This window comes from Oncorhynchus clarkii, chromosome 29 (genome assembly GCF_045791955.1).
Source record: "Oncorhynchus clarkii lewisi isolate Uvic-CL-2024 chromosome 29, UVic_Ocla_1.0, whole genome shotgun sequence".
Taxonomy (NCBI): Eukaryota; Metazoa; Chordata; class Actinopteri; order Salmoniformes; family Salmonidae; genus Oncorhynchus; species Oncorhynchus clarkii.
In genome coordinates this window covers 47,776,777-47,802,242 of record NC_092175.1, presented here as the reverse complement: position 1 = coordinate 47,802,242, position 25,466 = coordinate 47,776,777, and the positions used below count along the sequence as shown (strand labels likewise).

General features: G+C 45.3%; 1 protein-coding gene across 1 annotated transcript; it reads right to left on the bottom strand.

Annotated features, from left to right (window-relative positions):
- Window positions 1-3,042: 3,042 nt before the first annotated feature.
- Window positions 3,043-15,660, bottom strand: LOC139388248 (layilin a). Its single transcript, XM_071134797.1, has 7 exons — window positions 15,320-15,660; window positions 13,984-14,141; window positions 13,073-13,111; window positions 9,469-9,537; window positions 9,284-9,380; window positions 8,771-8,928; window positions 3,043-3,614 (listed from the first exon to the last, which is right to left on the bottom strand). The coding sequence occupies exons 1-7, from the start codon at window positions 15,658-15,660 to the stop codon at window positions 3,043-3,045; spliced, it is 1,434 nt and encodes a 477-aa protein (XP_070990898.1).
- Window positions 15,661-25,466: the final 9,806 nt, after the last annotated feature.

The following is a 25,466-nucleotide window of genomic DNA, read 5'->3' as shown; positions in this document are numbered from 1 at the left end:
GTATCTGCAGTAATAGTGGAATGACAGTGTATCACCATTTTTTATATTTTTTTTAAATGCAGACTTTGTATTTGACAATAAAAGACTGGCTTCTGTCAAGATGGGAAAACTGCACCTTCCCTCTCCTCCATCGACATCACTGAGAGGTGTGGTCATCTCGCCCTCGACACAACGAGCAGTGACAGACTGGGTGAAAGTGGCCAATGTAGAAATCACTTCCTGGTTGCTATAATTCCAGTCTAATCTCAATTAAATTGTATGTGACCTTCCAATATTTTATGGATTCAACAATTGAATCTTTAAAAATGTTATTATAGGCAAGTCAGTTAAGAACAAATTCTTATTTTCAATGACGGGGGAACAGTGGGTTAACTGGTCTAGGAACAGTGGGTTAACTGCCTTGTTCAGGGGAACAGTGGGTTAACTGGCCTAGGAACAGTGGGTTAACTGGTCTAGGAACAGTGGGTTAACTGCCTGTTCAGGGGAACAGTGGGTTAACTGGTCTAGGAACAGTGGGTTAACTGGCCTAGGAACAGTGGGTTAACTGCCTGTTCAGGGGAACAGTGGGTTAACTGCCTTGTTCAGGGGCAGAATGACAGATGTTTTACCTTGTCAGCTCAGGGATTAGATTCATCAACCTTTCGGTTACTAGTCCAACACTCTAACCACTAGGCTACTCCTATGGCAACTTTCACGATAAAATCAAACCATTGCATTTTTTATTCACATATATTTCGTGCATAAAGGCTCTCCAACGCTGTTAATATATTTATTATTATATAAAAACTTTCCTATCTCTAAATAATAAACAAGATCAGAGTATATTTTTTATCTACCAATTGTTGCTGAAAAGTAGATGAATATGCATGTATTTCAGTGATCCCTAATATTCTGAACCGTTCTCTCCATGTATTAGAGTCTGTAGAGAATTAAAAGGTACACCAAATTTAAAGGGATGGCTTTAGATAAAAGTACTGAAAACCCTATTTAATGAAATGACTCCACACGTAAATGAATGACTCCACAAGTAAATCTGTTGGCCAGCAAGTGGGAGGGATTTCAGCAGTTGTATTAAATGTATTCAGCGTGCGAAAGGGAGCCATGCGTGCAAAGCTCATTATGCACCTGCACAAGGTTAGTCTGTATACCAACTACAGAGAAGTGCGAATTCAAGGGGCGTGTTCTGAATCGGGCCTATCATGCCTAAATTATTGTTGTCATGTCGTGGTCAGGCAGCAAGGGAAGAATGGGACAAGATCTGAACAGGAGGAGGACGAGACAGGAGGAGGACAGGACCAGGCTTTGGTGTCTCAGGCACAGCTGGGGTCAAGGTTCATGACCTGACAGTGACCCCTCAGGGGAGGGCAGCATAACAGGGCCATGCACACACACAGACTGTCAGTAGCTGTCAGTAGCTGTCAATAGCTGTCACTGTCAGTAGCTGTCAATAGCTGTCACTGTCAGTAGCTGTCACAGTAGCTATCACTCTCAGTAGCTGTCAGTAACTGTCACAGTAGCTATCACTCTCAGTAGCTGTCAGTAACTGTCACAGTAGCTATCACTCTCAGTAGCTGTCAGTAGCTGTCACTGTCAGTAGCTGTCAATAGCTGTCAGTAGCTGTCAGTGTCAGTAGCTGTCAGTAGCTGTCAATAGCTGTCACAGTAGCTATCACTCTCAGTAGCTGTCAGTAGCTGTCAGTGTCAGTAGGTTTCACTCTCAGTAGCTGTCAGTAGCTGTCACTGTCAGTAGCTGTCAGTAGCTGTCAGTAGCTGTCACTGTCAGTAGCTGTCACAGTAGCTATCACTCTCAGTAGCTGTCAGTGTCAGTAGGTTTCACTGTCAGTAGCTGTCAGTAGCTGTCAATAGCTGTCACTCTCAGTAGCTGTCAGTGTCTGTAGCTGTCACAGTAGCTATCACTCTCAGTAGCTGTCAGTAACTGTCACAGTAGCTATCACACTCAGTAGCTGTCAGTAACTGTCACAGTAGCTATCACTCTCAGTAGCTGTCAGTAGCTGTCACTGTCAGTAGCTGTCAGTAGATATAACTGCCAGTAGTTGTCACTGTCAGTAGCTGTCAGTAGATATAACTGTCAGTAGTTGTCACTGTCAGTAGCTGTCAGTAGCTGTCCGTAGCTGTCAGTAGTTGTCACAGTAGCTGTCACTGTCAGTAGCTGTCAGTAGATGTAACTGTCAGTAGTTGTCACTGTCAGTAGCTGTCCGTAGCTGTCACTGTCAGTAGCTGTCACTGTCAGTAGCTGTCAGTAGTTGTCACTGTCAGTATATGTCAGTAGCTGTCACTGTCAGTAGCTGTCAATAGCTGTCACTGTCAGTAGCTGTCACAGTAGCTATCACTCTCAGTAGCTGTCAGTAACTGTCACAGTAGCTATCACTCTCAGTAGCTGTCAGTAGCTGTCACTGTCAGTAGCTGTCAATAGCTGTCAGTAGCTGTCAGTGTCAGTAGCTGTCAGTAGCTGTCAGTAGCTGTCAATAGCTGTCACAGTAGCTATCACTCTCAGTAGCTGTCAGTAGCTGTCAGTGTCAGTAGGTTTCACTGTCAGTAGCTGTCAGTAGCTGTCACTGTCAGTAGCTGTCAGTAGTTGTCACTGTCAGTATATGTCAGTAGCGGTCACTGTCAGTAGCTGTCAGTTGCTGTCACTGTCAGTAGCTGTCAGTAGATATAACTGTCAGTAGCTGTCAGTAGCTGTCCGTAGCTGTCAGTAGCTGTCACAGTAGCTGTCACTGTCAGTAGCTGTTACTGTCAGTAGCTGTCAGTAGATGTAACTGTCAGTAGCTGTCAGTATATGTCAGTAGTTGTCACTGTCAGTATATATCAGTAGCTGTCACTGTCAGTAGCTGTCAGTTGCTGTCACTGTCAGTAACTGTCAGTAGCTGTAACTGTCAGTAGTTGGCACTGTCAGTAGCTGTCAGTAGCTGTCACTGTCAGTAGCTGTCAGTTGCTGTCACTGTCAGTAACTGTCAGTAGCTGTAACTGTCAGTAGTTGGCACTGTCAGTAGCTGTCAGTAGCTGTAACTGTCAGTAGTTGTTAGTTGCTGTCACTGTCCAACCAGTCTTTGTAGCACTTCCCACCCAGACTGCCCTCGTTGCCATAGTAACCCACAGTGGCCTCCTTCCCATAGCAATCTACACTGGCATCGTTCCCATGACGTCCCAGGCTTCTCTCGTGCTGTTCAGGGTTACCATAGCGGTCCAGGCTGGTTTGGTAAAGACTGTCTCTATAGTGACTAGTGTTGTACAGCTCACTGCTCTTCACCACACGGCCATGAAGACCCAGTCTGTTGTTGTACGTTCCTCCGTTGCCGTGACAACCCAGACTGTTATCGTGTGTCTCTCCGTTGCCATGACGATCCAGACTGTTGTTATAAACCTCTCGGTTACCATGCCGACCCAGACTGTTGTTATAAACCTCTCTGTTGCGACCCAGACTGTTGTGGTAAATGTCTGAGTCGTCTTTGCGTCGCCCCAGACTAAGGTCGTAGAGTTCAGAGGTCAACTGGAAGTTGCTCTCTGTGCTGGCCAGCGTGACGAAACCACTCTCCGTGTCTCGCAGACCCCCCAGGTTGTCATAGTCACCAGGGGACATGTCGGGGGAGGAGCCTAGGAGAAAGAATACAGGCCGTTACTATGGAGAAACAACAGGATCAGTGTTTCCCTTCCCCTTTGAATGAGTCATGGGTAACTGCATACAAAGAGTTTGTCTGAAAGTGGGAGGAGCAACACCAGTGGGTGTGTCGAAAGCTAGTCTCGCGAAGCCATGTTGTTGTCATGCCTCCCTTTGAGGTCTGGGGAATTTTGTTTTAGCAAAACTGGTGTGAATGGACCGCTGGCTCCCAGTGGCTACATGTTGATTGGATGTTACATTTCAAGACCCCTCCCTTATATGCCTGTTGTTGCTATGTGTTTTGTTATCGTCACTGTTTTCAGATGAGGTAGGACACATTTTACAGAGTTGTTCTGTTTGCTAGTTTGCAAAATAATAACAATTTATTACATTTCAAAAGCGCTTTTCATTATACAATAATTATCTCAAAGTGCATCAAATTAAATAGAAAAATAGTTTAACAATTGAAACAAATATATGTAACCATGTCATGAGAGCAACAATCAAAGTTTAGGAGGAAGGTTAGGCCATCCGGTAATTTATAAAAAAATTAACAAAATATCACATTTACAAACACTACCGTTCGAAAGTTTGGAGTCACTTAGAAATGTCCTTGGTTTTGAAAGAAAATAAATGTTTTGGTCCATTAAAATAACATCAAATTGATCAGAAATAGAGTGTAGACACTGTTAATGTTGTAAATTACTATTGTAACTGGAAATGGCCAATATATTTACCCGCAAAACACCAGTCTCAACGTCAACAGTTAAGAGACGACTCTGGGATGCTGGACTTCTAGGCAGAGTTGCAAAGAAAAAGCCATATCTCAGACTGGCCAATAAAAAGAAAAGATTAAGATGGGCAAAAGAACACAGACACTGGACAGAGGAACACAGACACTGGACAGAGGAACAGAGACACTGGACAGAGGAACTCCCGGAGTCGCCTCTTCACTGTTGATGTTGAGACTGGTGTTTTGCGTTTCCTATTTAATTCAGCTGCCAGTTGAGGACTTGTGAGGCGTCTGTTTCTCAAACTAGACACTCTAATGTACTTGTCCTCTTGCTCAGTTGTGCACCGGGGCTTCCCAATCCTCTTTGTATTCTGGTTAGGGACAGTTTACACTCTTCTGTGAAGGGAGTAGTACACAGCGTTGTACGGGATCTTCAGTTTCTTGGCAATTTCTCGCATGGAATAGCCTTCATGTCTCAGAACTAGAATAGAAGAAAGGTCTTTGTTTCTGGACATTTTGAGCCTGTAATCGAACCCACAAACGCTGATGCTCCAGATTTGTTTTTATTTGTTTTATTTATTTAACTAGGTCAGTTAAGAACAAATTCTTATTTTCAATGAAGGCCTAGGATCAGTGGGTTAAATGTTTACCTTGTCAGCTCGTTGATTCGATCTTACAACCTTTCGTTTACTAGTCCAACGCTCTAACCACTAGGCTACCTGCCGCCCCAGATACTAGTCTAAAGAAGGCCAGGTTTATTGCTTCTTTAATCAGGACAACAGTTTCCAGCTGTGCTAACATAATTGCAAAATGGCTTTCTAATGATTAATTAGCCTTTTAAAGTGATAAACTTTATATATTAGATAACACAGGAGTGATGGTTGCTGATAATGGGCCTGTGTACGCCTATGTAGATATTCCATTAAAAAAAAACTACAGTTTCCAGCTACAATAGTAATTTACAACATTAACAATGTCTACACTGTATTTCTTATCAATTTAATGTTATTTTAATGGACAGAAAATGTGCTTTTCTTTCAGAAACAAGGATATTTCTAAGTGACCCCAAACTTAGAAGTTTACATGTGACTGAATTCAAACCAATTGCCTCCATCAGGTAAAACGTGTTTCTTACCTCATGTTATTGGACACAACGTAAAGAAAAGTATGAATGTTGCTGCAGAACCTAACAACAGGTGAAAAGGTAGTTTCTGCCAGCCTTTACAGACAGACATTTTAACTACCAGGGGCACAAGCAGTTCTTAAGGGGCCAGTGCACCATTTGGCCTCTGCTGAGGTTACTCTGCCGAGGTTACTCTGCCGAGGTTACTCTGCCGAGGTTACTCTGCCGAGGTTACTCTGCCGATGTTACTCTGCTGAGGTTACTCTGCCGAGGTTACTCTGTCGAGGTTACTCTGCCGAGGTGTTACTCTGCCGAGGTTACTCTGCCGATGTTACTCTGCTGATGTTACTCTGCTGAGTCTTTAGTACAAGGATGATCCACAGTGTACATTAGAAATAGTCTCTCGTTACCATCCTGCAGTACTGCAGAAGTCTACAGTCAGGAAGACGTACTGCAGCAGTCTACAGTCAGGAAGACATACTGCAGAAGTCTACAGTCAGGAAGACGTACTGCAGCAGTCTACAGTCAGGAAGACATACTGCAGCAGTCTACAGTCAGGAAGACATACTGCAGCAGTCTACAGTCAGGAAGACGTACTGCAGCAGTCTACAGTCAGGAAGACGTACTGCAGCAGTCTACAGTCAGGAAGACATACTGCAGCAGTCTACAGTCAGGAAGACGTACTGCAGCAGTCTACAGTCAGGAAGACGTACTGCAGCAGTCTACAGTCAGGAAGACGTACTCTAGCAGTCTACAGTCAGGAAGACATTTTGCAGCAGTCTACAGTCAGGAAGACATACTGCAGCAGTCTACAGTCAGGAAGACATACTGCAGCAGTCTACAGTCAGGAAGACGTACTCTAGCAGTCTACAGTCAGGAAGACGTATTGACTGTCATTAGTATATTCTACAATGTTTTATCATTCATTATTATAAAATCCCATTTTGGAGAATGGGTTAAAGTTATGTATAGTAACACCAGGCGTAAAATGTTCAATATAGGCTACTTCTCAGAAAGAATTAAACTGTCAAGAGCAGTAAAACAAGGTTGTCCACTATCGGCATATCTATTTATTTCTGGTCATCGAAATGTTAGCTATTATTATTTTTTATTTAACCTGCATTTAACTAGGCAAGTCAGTTAAGAAGAAATTATTATTTACAATGACAGCCTACCCCGGCCAAACCCTAACCCAGATGATGCTGGGCCAATTGTGTGCCGCCCTATAGGACCCCCAATCACTGCCGGTTGGTTTGGAATCAAACCAGGGTCTGTAGTGATGCCTCTAGCACTGAGATGCAGTGCCTTAGACCGCTGCGCCACTCGGGAGCCCAAATCAGATCCAACAATAATATCAAGGGCCTAGAATTCCAGTGCTTAAAAACAAAGGTGTCATTGTACGCTGATGATTCATGTTTTCTCTTAACTCTACATGTGAATCCCTCCACAGCCTCATAGAGGATCTAGTTAGCAAGATCTTATCCATTTTTGCTACCATGGAAAGGAAAGGTACCTGTCTATCTGTGGAAAAATCACTCTTTAGTCATATCCCAGTTTACCCTGATTAACTCTTTAGTCATATCCCAGTTTACCTATTTGCTTATGGGCTTGCCTACACCTAGCGACTTGTTTTTAAAATTAGATGATCAAAAAAGATTCCATTTTATTTGGAACGGCAAGCCAGACAAAATTAAACGGGTCTATCTATCTATAGATAGATAGATATCATCCTAACCAACTTGCCCTCCAAATACACCTCTGCTGTTTTCAACCAAGATCTCAGCGATCACTGCCTCATTGCCTGCATCCGTAATGGGTCTGCGGTCAAACAACCACCCCTCATCACTGTCAAACGCTCCCTAAAACACTTCAGCGAGCAGGTCTTTCTAATCGACCTGGCCGGGGTATCCTGGAAGGAAATTGACCTCATCTCGTCAGTAGAGGATGCCTGGTTATTCTTTAAAAGTGCTTTCCTCACAATCTTAAATAAGCATAATTTGCAAATAAATAAATTAAAAATCCTACAATGTGATTTTCTGGATTTCTTTTCTCATTTTGTCTGTCGTAGTTGAAGTGTACCTATGATTAAAATTACAGGCCTCTCTCATATTTTTAAGTGGGAGAACTTGCACAATTGGTGGCTGACTAAATACTTTTTGCCCCACTGTATTTATGGGGGATTAAACCATCCCAACTCCCCAGATTTTGCTGCAAAGAGACAGAATCATTAGATCATATGTTTTGGTACTGTTGCGACGACCCTCCCACTCTGTCTGCCGAATTCTTTCTCTCTGCTCTTGTTTTCCTTAATAGGATGTCGATGGGCGGAGCTGAAAGGGTTGTCATGGAAATGGAACACACCTGGGCTCGGGTGTGTGTCCTGGGGATGAATACACCTTCCCCGAATACATCGGGAAGACTCTCCACGTAGTCACACTTTCGGTTTTTGGTATTGCATCTTGGGGCTTCTTTGTGTTAATTTGTTATGATTTGTTTTGGCACATCTCAACACCCCTCATTAATCAAATCAAATCAAATCAAATTTTATTGTCACATACACATGGTTAGCAGATGTTAATGCGAGTGTAGCGAAATGCTTGTGCTTCTAGTTCCGACAATGCAGTAATAACCTACATGCGTCCACTCATTTACACTACTGACTACTGACTACACACACCATTGTTACTTGGACATAGGTAACTTTGTTTAATAAATATATTTTTGTTATTTCTTTATCTCTGCATTGTCTCCCTCTTTGTTATGGGCTACGAGCCAGTTCGCAACACTTTCCATATGTAGCTTGCTTTTGGTAAAAGATTCAGGAATGGCTGACTCTGCAAATAGCACTGCAAGGTGATTAAAAAAAATCACAGTCAATGAATAATATAATAAAACTCTTAGCAAAAATGATTATCTTAAATTTACAATCTGTAGAAACAGAATAGAAAGCACAGTTGGAATATACAGTGCATTTGTAAAGTATTCAGACCCCTTGACTTTTTCCACATTTTGTTGAGTTACAGCCTTATTTTAAAATAGATTAAATTGTTTTTTCCCCCTGATCAATACCACAATACCTCATAATGACAAAACAAAAACAGATTTTGGAAAATGTATTGTCGAATCAGCAACCGTTTCCAATAATAATAAAACATCTGTCTGTGGCCTTGAGTAAGGCACTTAACCCCTTCATTTTCTCCAGTACATCTACGGTTGACCCTGTACAACACCACATTACACTGACCCTGTACAACACCACATTACACTGCACCAGTGACAATAAAACATATTTTTACCTAAGAAGGAAGTGTTCTTGGTGTGGGGGCGTGTTCCAGCCAGGTCGGCCTCCTGCTGGGAGCGAATCACGTTGTAGACGTCAGGCGGCTGGGCGGGGTTTGGACAGGACCCTGGGTCGCTAGGACACACCTCTGTCTGCTGCTCACGCCGCTTCCTCCTACACACAGAGACAATGAGCTTCCTCCTACACACAGAGACAGTGAGCTTCCTCCTACACACAGAGACAGTGAGCTTCCTCCTACACACAGAGACAGTGAGCTTCCTCCTACACACAGAGCCAATGAGCTTCCTCCTACACACAGAGACAATGAGCTTCCTCCTACACACAGAGACAATGAGCTTCCTCCTACACACAGAGACAGTGAGCTTCCTCCTACACACAGAGACAGTGAGCTTCTGGAATAGATATATTGACAGTCACTAAATCAGTCAATGCATTATTCTCAATCTGGTAGTATGAATGCTATCCATACTACCAGTCTATCTCATGCTAGTTAGTACTTGCTCCTCACCGTCGAGCCAGCAGCGTGAAGCAGAAGACCGCAGTTGCTATTAGTAACACCATCAACAACGGGATGATGGGCAGGACTATGTAAACAATGTTCAGAGCTGAAACAGACACACACAGTTCAGAGACATGCACAAAAAACACACACACGGTAAGAGGTCGAAGGTAATAGGTTAGAGATCAGGGTACCTGGGGTCTGTCTCTTCTCTTCAGTGTCAAAGGTCGTGGTCAGGGGTGACAGAGACAAGGGAGGAGCCTCTGTAGACAGGAACATTAATGTTCATTCATTTATATATCGATAATCATCTATACATAGTAATTTAGTTATATCTATTTATACTCATAGTCATTTAGTTATATCTATCTACACTCATAGTCATTTAGTTATATCTGTCACGCGGGACTAGGTGGGTGAGGAAGGAATCAGGCGCAGAGAGTTCCACTGGGAAAAAGTGCTCTTTTAATATGGCACAAAAAATGACAAGCCCAACAACACAGGGCGCGGACAGTAAATGTGACTACCCAACAACACAGGGCGTGGACAGTAAATGACAAGCCCAACAACACAGGGCGCGGACAGTAAATGACAAGCCCAATAACACAGGGCGCGGACAGTAAAAGTGACTACCCAAAACACAGGGCGCGGACAGTAAAAGTGACTACCCAAAACACAGGGTGCCAAGTCCAGAAAATATTATCCACCTCTACCTAAACGCACACACGTAACACAAAGACATTCCCGCACAAAACAAGGGCGGGTACACGTACTTTAAATAAGGAAGCTCATTAAGCACATACAACAAGACACAGGTGAAACTAATAAGACAAAACAAACAGACAAAATAAAAAAGGGATCGGTGGCGGCTAGTAGGCCGGTGACGACGACCGCTGAGCACCACCCGAACAGGCAGGGGAGCCAACTTCTAGTAGGCCGGTGACGACGACCGCTGTGCACCGCCCGAACAGGCAGGGGAGCCAACTTCTAGTAGGCCGGTGACGACGACCGCTGAGCACCGCCCGAACAGGCAGGGGAGCCAACTTCTAGTAGGCCGGTGACGACGACCGCTGAGCACCGCCCGAACAGGCAGGGGAGCCAACTTCTAGTAGGCCGGTGACGACGACCGCTGAGCACCGCCCGAACAGGCAGGGGAGCCAACTTCTAGTAGGCCGGTGACGACGACCGCTGAGCACCGCCTGAACAGGCAGGGGAGCCAACTTCTAGTAGGCCGGTGACGACGACCGCTGAGCACCGCCCGAACAGGCAGGGGAGCCAACTTCTAGTAGGCCGGTGACGACGACCGCTGAGCACCGCCCGAACAGGCAGGGGAGCCAACTTCTAGTAGGCCGGTGACGACGACCGCTGAGCACCGCCCGAACAGGCAGGGGAGCCAACTTCTAGTAGGCCGGTGACGACGACCGCTGAGCACCGCCCGAACAGGCAGGGGAGCCAACTTCTAGTAGGCCGGTGACGACGACCGCTGAGCACCGCCCGAACAGGCAGGGGAGCCAACTTCTAGTAGGCCGGTGACGACGACCGCTGAGCACCGCCCGAACAGGCAGGGGAGCCAACTTCGGCGGAAGTCGTGACAATATCTCTCTAAACTCATACAGTTGAAGTTGGAAGTTTACATATACGTTAGCAAAATACATTTAAACTCCTGACAATGAATCCTGGTAAAAATTCCCTGTCTTAGGTCAGTTAGGATAAACACTTTATTTTAAGAAAGTGAAATGTAGTAGAGAGAATTATTTATTTCAGCTTGTATTTCTTTCATCACATTCCCAGTGCGTCAGAAGTTTACATACAGTCAATTAGTATTTGGTAACATTGCCTTTAAATTGTTTAACTTGGGTCAAATGTTTCTGGTAGCCTTCCACAAGCTTCCCACAATAAGTTGGGTGAATTTTGGCCCATTCCTCCTGACAGAGCTGGTATAGGTCAGGTCTTTGTGATGGCCTCTCCAATACCTTGACTTTGTTGTCCTTAAGCCATTTTGCGACAACTTTGGAAGAATTCTTGGGGTCATTGTCCATTTGGAAGACCCATTAGTGACCAAGCTTTAACTTCCTGACTGACGTCTTGAGATGTTGCTTCAATATATCCACATAATTTTCCTAACTCACGATGCCATCTATTTTGTGAAGTGCACCAGTCCCTCCTGCAGCAAAGCACCCCCACAACATGATGCTGCCACCCCCGTGCTTCACAGTTGGGATGGTGTTCTTCGGCTTGCAAGCCTCACCCTTTTTCCTCCAAACATAACGATGGTCATTATGACCAAACAGTTGCATTTTTGTTTCATCAGACCAGAGGACATTTGCACGTTTCACGTCAAAGTACGTTCATCTCTACAAGACAGAACGCATCTCCTTCCTGAGTGGTATGACGGCTGCATGATCCCATGACATTTATACGTGCGTACTATTGTTTGTACAGATGAACTTGGTACCTTCAGGCATTTGGAAATTGCTCCCAAGGATGAACCAGACTTGTGGAGGTCTTTAAAAAAATTCTGAGGTCTTGGCTGAATTCTTTTGATTTTCCCATGATGTCAAGCAAAGAGACACTGAGTTTGAAGATATGGATGTATTTCAAGGCCTAGGTACACACCTAATTGACTCAAATGATGGCAAGTAGCCTATCAGAAGCTTCTAAAGCCATGACATAATTTTCTGGAATTTTCCAAGCTGTTTAAAGGCACAGTCAACTTAGTGTATGTAAACTTGTAAACTTCTGACCTTTGTGATACAGTGAATTATAAGTGAAATAATCTGTCTGTAAACAATTGCTGTAAAAATGACTTGTGTCATGCACAAAGTAGATGTCCTAACCGACTTGCCAAAACTATAGTTTGTTAACAAGAAATTTGTGGAGTGATTGAAAAAATGAGTTATGACTCTAACCTAAGTGTATGTAAAGTTTCCGACTTCAACAGGATATACATAGTAATTTAGTTAAATATACATCTAGTGGAAAGCCTTCCCAGAAAAGTGGAGGCTGTATTGCAGCAATGTTCCAACATCTAGTGGAAAGCCTTCCCAGAAAAGTGGAGGCTGTATTGCAGCAATGTTCCAACATCTAGTGGAAAGCCTTCACAGAAGAGTGGTGGCTGTTATAGCAGCAATGTTCCTACATCTAGTGGGAAGCCTTCCCAGAAGAGTGGAGGCTGTTATAGCAGCAATGTTCCTACATCTAGTGGAAAGCCTTCCCAGAAGAGTGGTGGCTGTTATAGCAGCAATGTTCCAACATCTAGTGGAAAGCCTTCCCAGAAGAGTGGAGGCTGTTATAGCAGCAATGTTCCTACATCTAGTGGAAAGCATTCCCTGAAGAGTGGAGGCTGTTATAGCAGAAATGTTCCTACATCTAGTGGAAAACCTTCCCTGAAGAGTGGAGGCTGTTATAGCAGCAATGTTCCTACATCTAGTGGAAAGCCTTCCCTGAAGAGTGGAGGCTGTTATAGCAGCAATGTTCCAACATCTAGTGGAAAGCCTTCCCAGAAGAGTGGTGGCTGTTATAGCAGCAATGTTCCTACATCTAGTGGAAAGCCTTCCCAGAAGAGTGGAGGTTGTTACTGCAGCTAAAGGGGGACCAACTCCATATTAATGACTTCCCAGAAGAGTGGAGGCTGTTATAGCAGTAAAGGGGGGACCAACTCCATATTAATGCCCATGATGTTGGAATGAGATGTTCAACGAGAAGATGTCCACATACTTTTGGTCATGTAGTGTACCTATTAATATTCAGACCTCATTAATACCATGAATATTCAGACACTTTAAGTAGCGTTGTTACCTGGGTGTGCAGTGTTGGGGGAGGGTTCAGGAGCCTTCTCTGGAACACAACACAATCAATCAGTTATAAAGCCCTTTTAACATGAGCAGATGTAACAAAGATGTCACAACAACCCAACCTAAAACTCCAAACAGCAAGCAGTGCAGATGTAGAAGCACAGTGGCTAGGAAAAACTCCATAGAAAGGAAGGAACCTAGGAAGCAACCAAGAGAGGAACCAGGCTCTGAGGGGTGGCCAGTCATCTAATGGGTGTACTGGGTAGACCAGAGGAACCAGGCTCTGAGGGGTGACCAGTCCTCTAATGGGTGTACTGGGTAGAGAGGAACCAGGCTCTGAGGGGTGACTAGTCATCTACTGGCTGTACTGGGTAGACCAGATGAACCAGGCTCTGAGGGGTGGCCAGTCCTCTTCTGGCTGTACTGGGTAGAGAGGAACCAGGCTCTGAGGGGTGACTAGTCCTCTACTGGCTGTAGTGGGTAGACCAGAGGAACCAGGCTCTGAGGGGTGACTAGTCCTCTACTGGCTGTAGTGGGTAGACCAGAGGAACCAGGCTCTGAGGGGTGACCAGTCTTCTACTGACTGTACTGGGTAGACCAGAGGAACCAGGCTCTGAAGGGTGGCCAGTCCTCTACTGGGTGTACTGGGTAGAGAGGAACCAGGCTCTGAGGGGTGACCAGTCCTCTACTGGCTGTACTGGGTAGAGAGGAACCAGGCAATGAGAGGTGACCAGTCCTCCACAGGCTGTACTGGGTAGACCAGAGGAACCAGGCTCTGAGGGGTATCTGCTGTGTACTATCATCTGTGTGTGTGTGTGTGTGTGTGTGTGTGTGTGTGTGTGTGTGTGTGTGTGTGTGTGTGTGTGTGTGTGTGTGTGTGTGTGTGTGTGTGTGTGTGTGTGTGTGTGTGTGTACCTGCAGTGTACTTGCAGATGAAATTGTTCTTGGTGTCACAGTTGTCATCGTTCCAATGGAACATGTAGAGTCCTCCGAGGCCGGGCGGGGCGGACGGTTGGTGGTACATCACCACACACACCTCGTAACCACAGGACGGCTCGTCCCAGTGCCAGTTCCTAACACACATGCATGCAGGAACAAACACACACAGCAACACACATACGTAAAGTTACACACCGCTGTCTATTATTATATGAACTATTCCATGTAAGCAGAAGGAGGCGTGGTTAAAGCAGACCCAGCCAATGAAGGCGTGGCTTAAAGCAGACCTAGCTGAAGGAGGCGGGGCTTAGAGCAGACCCAACTGAAGGAGGCGTGGCTTAAAGCAAACCCATTTGAAGGAGGCGTGGCTTAAAGCAGACCCAACTGAAGGAGGCGGGGCTTAGAGCAGACCCAACTGAAGGAGGCGGGGCTTAGAGCAGATCCACCTGAAGGAGGCGTCGCTTAAAGCAGATCCACCTGAAGGAGGCGTGGCTTAAAGCAGACCCAACTGAAGGAGGCGTGGCTTAAAGCAGACCCAACTGAAGGAGGCGGGGCTTAGAGCAGACTCACCTGAAGGAGGCTGGGCTTAGAGCAGACCCACCTGAAGGAGGCGTGGCTTAAAGCAGACCCACCTGAAGGAGGCGTGGCTTAAAGCAGACCCAACTGAAGGAGGCGTGGCTTAAAGCAAACCAACTGAAGGAGGCGTGGCTTAAAGCAGACCCAACTGAAGGAGGCGGGGCTTAGAGCAGACCCAACTGAAGGAAGCGGGGCTTAGAGCAGACCCAACTGAAGGAGGCGTGGCTTAAAGCAGACCCAACTGAAGGAGGCGGGGCTTAGAGCAGACTCACCTGAAGGAGGCTGGGCTTAGAGCAGACCCACCTGAAGGAGGCGTGGCTTAAAGCAGACCCACCTGAAGGAGGCGTGGCTTAAAGCAAACCAACTGAAGGAGGCGTGGCTTAAAGCAGACCCAACTGAAGGAGGCGGGGCTTAGAGCAGACCCAACTGAAGGAAGCGGGGCTTAGAGCAGACCCAACTGAAGGAGGCGGGGCTTAGAGCAGACCCACCTGAAGGAGGCGTCACTTAAAGCAGACCCACCTGAAGGAGGCGTGGCTTAAAGCAGACCCACCTGAAGGAGGCGTGGCTTAAAGCAGACCCACCTGAAGGAGGCGTGGCTTAAAGCAAACCCAACTGAAGGAGGCTGGGCTTAAAGTAGACCCACCTGAAGGAGGTGTGGCTTAGAGCAGACCCACCTGATGGAGGCGGGGCTTAGAACAGACCCACCTGATGGAGGCGGGGCTTAGAGCAGACCCACCTGAAGGAGGCGAGGCTCCCGTCGGTCCAGTAGTACTGTGAGGGACAGTCGTCAACGTTTTCCGTGTCACCATGGTTACGACGTAGGCCAATCCAGAAGTCTCCGTCGGAGGGACGGAGCTCAGTGACAAGCTGCTCTATGATTCGCTGCTCGGCCGGTGACTCAACGCTCAGCAGCTCCCCTCCGTCACGGCGACACGCTAGCTTCGCCTCCAGGAAGCTGAGCCGCCGTCCAGGGTCAGAAAAATATGCCAGTTTATAGCAGGGCCGGCCCCGATCCACCCTACACACACGCTGGCCTACACACGCACAGACACACACGGTTACTATTGCTACGTACATCGATGGGGATATTTACACTAATAATAACTAGCTAAATTGGGACAGACATTTTTTATTCATACTGGTTAATAATAAACAACCCTGCACCTCACCTCTGACTTCAAACAACTCCGCTATGGAGGGACAGACAGACAGACAGACAGACAGACAGACAGACAGACAGACAGACAGACAGACAGACAGACAGACAGACACAGACAGAGAGAGAGAGGGGCCAGTTAATGTCATGTTATTTTATGTTATATTTCTGTGTTAAATGAAACCCCCTCCACAGTGACATCACTTACACAGCCTTCCAATATAATAACATCAACAACATTCTGATGTAGATGAGAGAGATTAGGCTAGGGCGGTATCCAGATTGTCATACCTTCATACCGACCTTGTGCCATACCGGGATATTCAGTACTACCGGCACTGAACACAAGGGGGCGCTGTTTTCAACCCCATTGATAATCTGTAATCCAAAAGGTTTAGCAATGCTAACAAGTACATGTACAATCCCATAGAGAATGTATTTTATAGTGTCTGACCTAAACTATACAAGTATACAATTAACTCAAAAATGCTACTCACATTTTGCGGCACACACATAACTAATTTTAGCCATCAAGGCTCTTGACCCAGGGGATTCTCTGCTGTTACCAAGCGAATGCTTGATTTTGGAACGCTAACCACTTAGCTAGATAGCTAAATAGTTACGACACTGTAAAATAGCAAACCAAATCCACAACTGCAGAACATTTAGCACATTTTAGACAGTTATCTTAATAGCTACAAGATATCTAGCTGGCAAACATTTAATTACGAATTCCATACTGTAATTAGATCACCTAGCGCATGCTGCACAACACTTTAAAAGTAGCAACAAATATTCTAATCGTTTTCTAATTAGATTTTTCCCAAACCCCGGTATATATGGTATACCTCCCAAGCCTAAGAGAGAACTAACCATTGTCTGTATCTGAGGAACAGAGATAATAGAGAACCAAACACAGTCTGTATCTGAGGATAGAGAACCAACCACTGTCTGTATCTGATGATAGAGAACCAACCACTGTCTGTATCTGAGGATAGAGAACCAACCACGGTCTATATCTGTTGATAGAGAACCAACCGCTGTCTGTATCTGAGGCAGAGTTGCTCAGTTGCTGTGGCTCAGTTGGTAGAGCATAGCACTTGCACTCACTACTGTAAGTCGCTCCGGAAAAGAGTGTCTGCAAAATGACTAAAACTAACAGAGATGATAGAGAACCAACCACTGTCTGCATCTGAGGAACAGAGATGATAGAGAACCAACCATTGTCTGTATCTGAGGAACAGAGATGATAGAGAACCAACCACTGTCTGCATCTGAGAAACAGAGATGATAGAGAACCAACCACTGTCTGCATCTGAGGAACAGAGATGATAGAGAACCAACCATTGTCTGTATCTGAGGAACAGAGATGATAGAGAACCAACCACTGTCTATATCTGAGGATAGAGAACCAACCACTGTCTATATCTGAGGATAGAGAACCAACCACTGTCTGTATCTGAGGATAGAGAACCAACCACTGTCTGTATCTGAGGATAGAGAACCAACCACTGTTTATATCGGATGATAGAGAACCAACCACTGTCTGTATCTGAGAATAGAGAACCAACCACTGTTTATATCTGATGATAGAGAACCAACCACTGTCTGTATCTGAGGATAGAGAACCAACCACTGTCTGTATCTGATGATAGAGAACCAACCATAGCTGTCTGTGATGAGCTTAATGCAGCATTTCTGCTCTGGCAAGATTTATGGGACGATGAGGCTACTGCAGAATCACTGTCTGGATTAATTAACAGCGTACTGTAACACCACTGGCTTACAAGGCTATATAAAAAAAGTGTACTTTTTTACTTTTGTGTGAAAGTGTGTGTGTCTGTCTGTGGTATGTGTGAGCTAGAGTTTCCCATAGCCGGCTTTTGGCAGCTAAAAATTAATAAAACTGATGGCAATACCAGTCAATGTACAAAGGTTTTAGGCAGGTGTGAAAAAATGCTGTAAATTAAGAATGCTTTCAAAAATAGACATGTTAATAGATTATATTTATCAATGAACTAAATGCAAAGTGAGTGAACAGAAGAAACATCGAAATCAAATCCATATTTGGTGTGACCACCCTTTCCCTTCAAAACAGCATCAATTCTTCTAGGTACACTTGCACAAAGTCATGAGTTTTGTAGGCATATAGTCAGGTGTATTATTAACCAATTATACCAAACAGGTGCTAATGATCATCAATTCATTATGTAGGTTGAAACACAATCATTAACAGGAACAGCTGTGTAGGAGGAATAACCTGGGTGAGGAACAGCCAAACTCAGCTAACAAGGTGAGGTTGCTGAAGACAGTTTCCTGTCAAAAGTCAAGACTGAGTACAGCAACAACACAGACAGGTCTCTCAGGTCTCTCCCAGGCAGACATTAAGGCAGACAGGTCTCTCAGGTCTTTCCCAGGCAGACATTAAGGCAGACAGGTCTCTCAGGTCTCTCCCAGGCAGACATTATTGCAGACAGGTCTCTCAGGTCTCTCCCAGGCAGACATTAAGGCAGACAGGTCTCTCAGGTCTCTCCCAGGCAGACATTAAGGCAGACAGGTCTCTCAGGTCTCTCCCAGGCAGACATTAAGGCAGACAGGTCTCTCAGGTCTCTCCCAGGCAGACATTAAGGCAGACAGGTCTCTCAGGTCTCTCCCAGGCAGACATTAAGGCAGACAGGTCTCTCAGGTCTCTCCCAGGCAGACATTAAGGCAGACAGGTCTCTCAGGTCTCTCCCAGGCAGACGGGGGTTTCCAGATGTGCTGTCAAAGCTCTTTTGAAGAAGCACAAAGAAACGTGCAGCGTTGAGGACCTTAGACACAGTGGTCGGCCAAGGAAACTTACTGCAGCAGATGAAAGACACATCATGCTTACTTCCCTTCGCAATCAGATGTCCAGCAGTGCCATCAGCTCAGAACTGGCAGAAAACAGCGGGACCCCGGTACACCCATCTACTGTCTGAAGAAGTCTGGTCAGAAGTGGCCTTCATGGAAGACTTGCGGCCAAAAAGCCATACCTCCGACGTGGAAACAGTTCCAAGCGACTAAACTATGCACAAAAACACAGGAACTGGGGTGCAGAAAAATAGCAGCAGGTGAACTGATGATTGAAAAATATAAATATTTGTCTGTAGCAGAAGGCAGTTTGTTCACCGAAGGGCTGGAGAGCGGTACACAACAGTGAAGCATGGTGGAGGTTCCTTGCAAGTTTGGGGCTGCATTTCTGCAAATGGAGTTGGGGATTTGGTCAGAATTAATGGTCTCCTCAATGCTGAGAAGTACAGGCATCCATCATGCAGGTAGCCTAGTGGTTAGAGCCTAGTGGGGTGGCAGGTGGCCTAGTGGTTAGAGCATTGGGCCGGTAACCGTAGGGTTGCTAGATTGAATCCCCGAGCTGACAAAGTACAAATCAGTCGTTCTGCCCCTGAACAAGGCAGTTAACCCACTGTTCCTAGACCGTCATTGTAAATTAGAATTTGTTCTTTACCGACTTGCCTAATTAAAAAGGTACAAAATAATAATAAAATTTAAAAAATGCAATACCATCAGGGAGGAATCTGATTGGCCCCAAGTGTATTCTGCAGCATGACAACGACCTCAAACATACAGCGAAAGTCATTAAGAACCATCTTCAGCGTGAAGAAGAACAAGGAGTCCTGGAAGTGAGAGAGCCCTGATCTCAACATCATCGAGTCTGTCTGGGATTACATGAAGAGCGAGAAGCACCTGAGGCTGCCTAAATCCACAGAACAACCGTGGTTAGCCGAGCTCCTTCAAAAACGGTGCAAATATACCTAGAATAATTTATGCTGTTTTGAAGGCAAAGGGTGGTAATTGATAAATATAATCTATTAACATGTCTATTTTTGAAAGCATTCTTACTTAACAGCATTTTTTCACACCTGCCTAAAACTTTTGCACAGTACTGTAAACACATTTGATTGGTCATGCTTATCGGTCTATAGGTGAATTTCTATAATTTAGTGGAATTAAATTGGTTGGTTGTTTACAGTATATTTGTTATGTATCTTATTTATCACATGGGTGCAGCATACAGATTCTTTCATGGAAAATCTGTCAGACAGAGGGACAACTGTTGCTACAGTATGTCAAACAGGAAATGCATTGACAACGGAAAGCAGGCTTTGTCAGCGCGTCATACACCACTTTGCAATGACCTGGAGACAGCCTGGTTCCTCTCAGTTTACTATAGTTTTTCTGTTACTCATCTAGTTATTCTATAGTAGATTGACAGGCTAGTGATTTAGGTGTCTGTTACTCATCTAGTTTTTCTATAGTAGATTGACAGGCTAGTGATTTAGCTGTTTGTTACTCATCTTGTTGGCTGAGGAAATGTAGATGTGAATAGTTATTCTATAGTGGATTGACAGGCTAGTGATTTAGCTGTCTGTTACTCATCTAGTTATTCTATAGTAGATTGACAGGCTAGTGATTTAGCTGTCTGTTACTCATCTAGTTATTCTATAGTAGATTGACAGGCTAGTGATTTAGCTGTTTGTTACTCATCTTGTTGGCTGAGGAAATGTAGATGTGAATAGTTTTTCTATAGTAGATTGACAGGCTAGTGATTTAGCTGTCTGTTACTCATCTTGTTGGCTGAGGAAATGTAAATGTGGACAGTAATTCTAACATCTTCATAGTGCTCATCAGAATTATGAGGAAATAAAGAAGGAATGTATATCATTGCATCCTTGATTTGCATGTTCTGTTAATATGAATTACCATATTCTAAATGTTCTGTTAATATGAATTACCATAATCTAAATGTTCTGTTAATATGAATTACCATATTCTAAATGTTCTGTTAATATGAATTACCATAATCTAAATGTTCTGTTAATATGAATTACCATAATCTAACTGTTCTGTTAATATTAATTACCATAATCTGAAAAGATTCGAGTTTCTTCCTCACTCATGATTCGAGGAATTGCAGGTGTTACTTCCGGACTAGTCTCTGTGTTGCTGTGCTGTTTGTTGCTACTTGGCTACCAGCCAAACTTTTCAGTTTTTACTTTTAATAATCGTTAATCAATATGCATTTAACACATTTACCAACGTCTTAATTTTTTCCTCACTCAATTTTTTCAACCCAGATGCTTTATCTGGACACGGTTCTACAGGACCACCAGATCACACCTGCTGAAACCAGCTTCCTGCTCTTCCACACCACATAAAATACATATCATAGCCACATCATTCTGTTCTAGAAGCATCTGCAGAACAACCAACCCTCTCTGTGTCTGTTTCTGCCTCCCTGTCTATACTGCTGCTGCTTGCTGAGACAGTTCATCAATCAATCAATCAATTCATTTCCCCAGGTCGTTGGTTGTAAATGAGAACGTATTCTCAGTCAACTCACCTGGTGAAATGAAGAATACATTTCAAATAAATCAAATAATCAATCATGATCAATTATTAATTGATTGATTAATCAGTCATGTATTGCATCTGCTGAGCTGCCTGCCAAAACTCAAAGATACCATTTTGGAAATGAGTTTGCCATCAATAAAGTGATTTGTTACCAGTTTTTTTTTTAAATCAACAGTATACATTGTTTGTGAAAGATGTTGAGGCTGTCTACACTTTACACTTACATGTGACTTCTGCTATCAGAATAGGAGGATCGCTTTGAAAAGACAGGTCTCGATGCACAGAAGTGCCACTGTGGTCAGATAGAGTTCACATCTGTCGGACCACCACAGACAGCCGGTGGCTTTTTAATTGTGGAAGATGGGCTCATAGTAATGACTGGAACGGAATCAATGGAATGGTTCCCATGTGTTTAATACCATTCCATTCACTCCGTTCCATCCATTATTATGAGCCGTCCTCCCCTCAGCAGCCTCCTGTGTTGACCACTTCAGGAGGTGGTCAGGGATGCATTGTGTGTGGATTTCTCCTCAGTCTGGGTGTCAGGGATGTATTGTGTGTGGATTTGTCCTCTGTCTGGATGTCAGGGATGCATTGTGTGTGGATTTCTCCTCAGCCTGGGTGTCAGGGATGCATTGTGTGTGGATTTCTCCTCAGCCTGGATGTCAGGGATGCATTGTGTGTGGATTTGTCCTCAGTCTGGGTGTCAGGGATGTATTGTGTGTGGATTTCTCCTCAGCCTGGATGCAATCAGGTGACTGAATGCGCCTACAGTGGGCGACATCATCAGCACTCCTCGCACAAGTCTCCAGAAAACATGTGTTTTGGGACCGAGAGGCACCTTTTCATTATAATGTTGGAGGAAATGTGTTCATAGCGTGTCAGGAACATGTTTGCTGACTTCATAAATGCTAGCCAGCTAGCTTATTCAGAAAAACATGTGTTTGTCTATGTGATACGCTAGACAGCTAGCTTATTCAGAAAAACATGTGTTTGTCTATGTGATACGCTAGACAGCTAGCTTATTCAGAAAAACATGTGTTTGTCTATGTGATATGATAGCCAGCTAGCTTATTCAGAAAAACATGTGTTTGTCTATGTGATATGCTAGCCAGCTAGCTTATTCAGAAAAACGTGTTTGTCTATGTGATATGCTAGCCAGTTAGCTTATTCAGAAAAACATGTGTTTGTCTATGTGATATGCTAGCCAGCTAGCTTATTCAGAAAAACATGTGTTTGTCTATGTGATATGCTAGCCAGCTAGCTTATTCAGAAAAACATGTGTTTGTCTATGTGATACGCTAGCCAGCTAGCTTATTCAGAAAAACATGTGTTTGTCTATGTGATACGCTAGCCAGCTAGCTTATTCAGAAAAACATGTGTTTGTCTATGTGATATGCTAGCCAGCTAGCTTATTCAGAAAAACATGTGTTTGTCTATGTAATATGCTAGCCAGCTAGCTTATTCAGAAAAACATGTGTTTGTCTATGTGATATGCTAGCCAGCTAGCTTATTCAGAAAAACATGGTTTGTCTATGTGATATGCTGGCCAGTTAGCTTATTCAGAAAAACATGTGTTTGTCTATGTAATATGCTAGCCTGATTGCATCGGTGCGTAGGTTACTTTCTAAATGTAATACTTTACAGTTACCTGTCCAAAATTGTACACAGTAACGTAACTTTTGGAGAAAGGTTGGCTATTTTCTAAGTTATATTCTTCAAGAATCAATGGAGATATAAATTAGATGTACAGTTGATGTCGGAACTTTACATACACTTAGGTTGGAGTCATTAAAACGAGTTTTTCAACCACTCCACAAATTTCTTGTTAACAAACTATAGTTTTGGCTAGGACGGAGGATGACACAAGTAATTTTTCCAACAATTGTTTACAGACAGATTATTTCACTTATAACACACTGTATCACAATTCCAGTGGGTCAGAAGTTTACAAACACTAAGTTGACTGTGCCTAAGGCCTAGCTTTAAACTCTTTGCTTGACATCATGGGAAAATCAAAAGAAATCAGCCAAGACCCCAGAAAAAAATTGGAGACCTCCACACGTCGGGTTCATCCTTGGGAGCAATTTCCAAATGCCTGAAGGTACCATGTTCATCTGTACAAACAATAGTACACAAGTATAAACACTATGGGACCACACAGCCATCATAACGCTCAGGAAGGAGACGCGTTCTGTCTCCTAGAGATGAACGTACTTTGTTGCGAAAAGCGTAAAGCAATCCCAGAAAACAGCAAAAGACCTTGTGAAGATGCTGGAGGAAACATGTACAAAATTATCTATATCCACAGTAAAACGAGTATCTACAGTCGTGGCCAAAAGTTTTGAGAATGACACAAATATAATAAAAATTCAAGTCTGCTGCCTCAGTTTGTATGATGGCAATTTTCATATACTCCAGAATGTTATGAAGAGTGATTTGATGAATTGCAATTAATTGCAAAGTCCGTCTATGCCATGCAAATGAACTGAATCCCCCAAAAACATTGCCACAAAAGGACCAGCTGACATCATGTCAGTGATTCTCTTGTTAAGACAGGTGTGAGTGTTGACGAGGACAAGGCTGGAGATCACTCTGTAATGCTGACTGAGTTTGAATAACAGACTGGAAGCTTCAAAAGGAGGGTGGTGCTTGGAATCATTGTTCTTCCTCTGTCAACCATGTATACCTGCAAGGAAACACGTGCCGTCATCATTGCTTTGCACAAAAAGGGCTTCACAGGCAAGGATATTGCTGCCAGTAAGATTGTACCTAAATCAATCATTTATCAGATCATCAAGAACTTCAAGGAGAGCGGTTCAATTGTTGTGAAGAAGGCTTCAGAGTGACCAAGAAAGTCCAGCAAGCGCCAGGACCGTCTCCTAAAGATGATTCAGCTGTGGGATCGGGGCACCACCAGTACAGGGCTTGCTCAGGAATGGCAGCAGGCAGGTGTGAGTGCATCTGCACGCACAGGGAGGCAAAGACTTTTGGAGGATGGAAGAAGAACAGCCAGGGGAGTATCGCCGCCCCAAAGCAGAGCTGGAGGCAGCGAAAGCAGAGAGGCGGCATTATGAGGAGCTAGCACGGCAGAGCGGCTGGAAGCCCGAGAGGCAGCCCCCAAACATGTATTGGGAGGGGCACACGGGGAGTGTGGTGAAGCCAGGTAGGAGACCTGCGCCAACTTCCTGTGCTTACCGGAGAGCGAGAGGGACCGGGCAGGCACCGTGTTATGCGGTGGAGTGCACGGTGTCCCCTGTGCGTGTGCATAGCCCGGTGCGGTACATTCCAGCTCCTCGTATCGGCTGGGCTAGAGTGGGCATCGAAACAGGTGCCATGAAGCCAGCTCTACGCATCTGGTCTCCAGTGCGTCTCTTCGGGCCGGCGTACATGGCACCAGCCTTACGCATGGTGTCCCCGGTTCGCCAGCACAGCCCAGTGCGGGCTATTCCACCTCGCCGCACTGGCCTGGCTACCGGGAGCATTCAACCAGGTAAGGTTGGGCAGGCTCGGTGCTCAAGAGTTCCAGTGCGCCTGCACGGTCCGGTCTATCCAGTGCCACCTCCACGCACCAGCCCTCCGGTGGCAGCCCCCCGCACCAGGCTGTCTCTCCGTCTCATCCCTACAGGTGCTCCCGCCTGTCCAGTGCTGCCGGAGCCTTCCTCCTGTTCAGCGCTGCCAGAGCCTTCCTCCTCTCCAGCGCAGCCAGAGTCTCCCGCCTGTCCGGCGCTGCCAGAGCTTCCGCCCCTCAGTCCAGAGGCGCCAGAGCCCTTCAGTCCAGAGGCGCCAGAGCTCCTCTGTCCAGTGCTGCCAGAGCCTTCCTCCTCTCCAGCGTTGCCGGAGCTGCCCGTCAGCCAGGATCCGCCAGAGCCGCCAGTCAGCCAGGATCTTCCAGAGCCGCCAGTATCTGCCAGAGCCGCCAGTCAGCCAGGATCTGCCAGAGCCGCCAGTCAGCCAGGATCTGCCAGAGCCGCCAGTCAGCCAGGATCTGCCAGAGCCGCCAGTCAGCCAGGATCTGCCAGAGCCGCCAGTCAGCCAGGATCTGCCAGAGCCGCCAGTCAGCCAGGATCTGCCAGACACGCCAGTCAGCCAGGATCTGCCAGAGCCGTCAGTCAGCCAGGATCTGCCAGAGTCATCAGCCAGTCCGGAGCTGCCCCTCAGTCTGGAGCTGCCCCTCAGTCTGGAGCTGCCCCTCAGTCCGGAGCTGCCCCTCAGTCCCAAGCTGCCCCTCAGTCCCGAGCTGCCCCTCAGTCCCGAGCTGCCCCTCTGTCCCGAGCTGCCCCTCTGTCCCGAGCTGCCCCTCAGTCCAGTGGGACCATTTAGAAGGGTCGCCGTG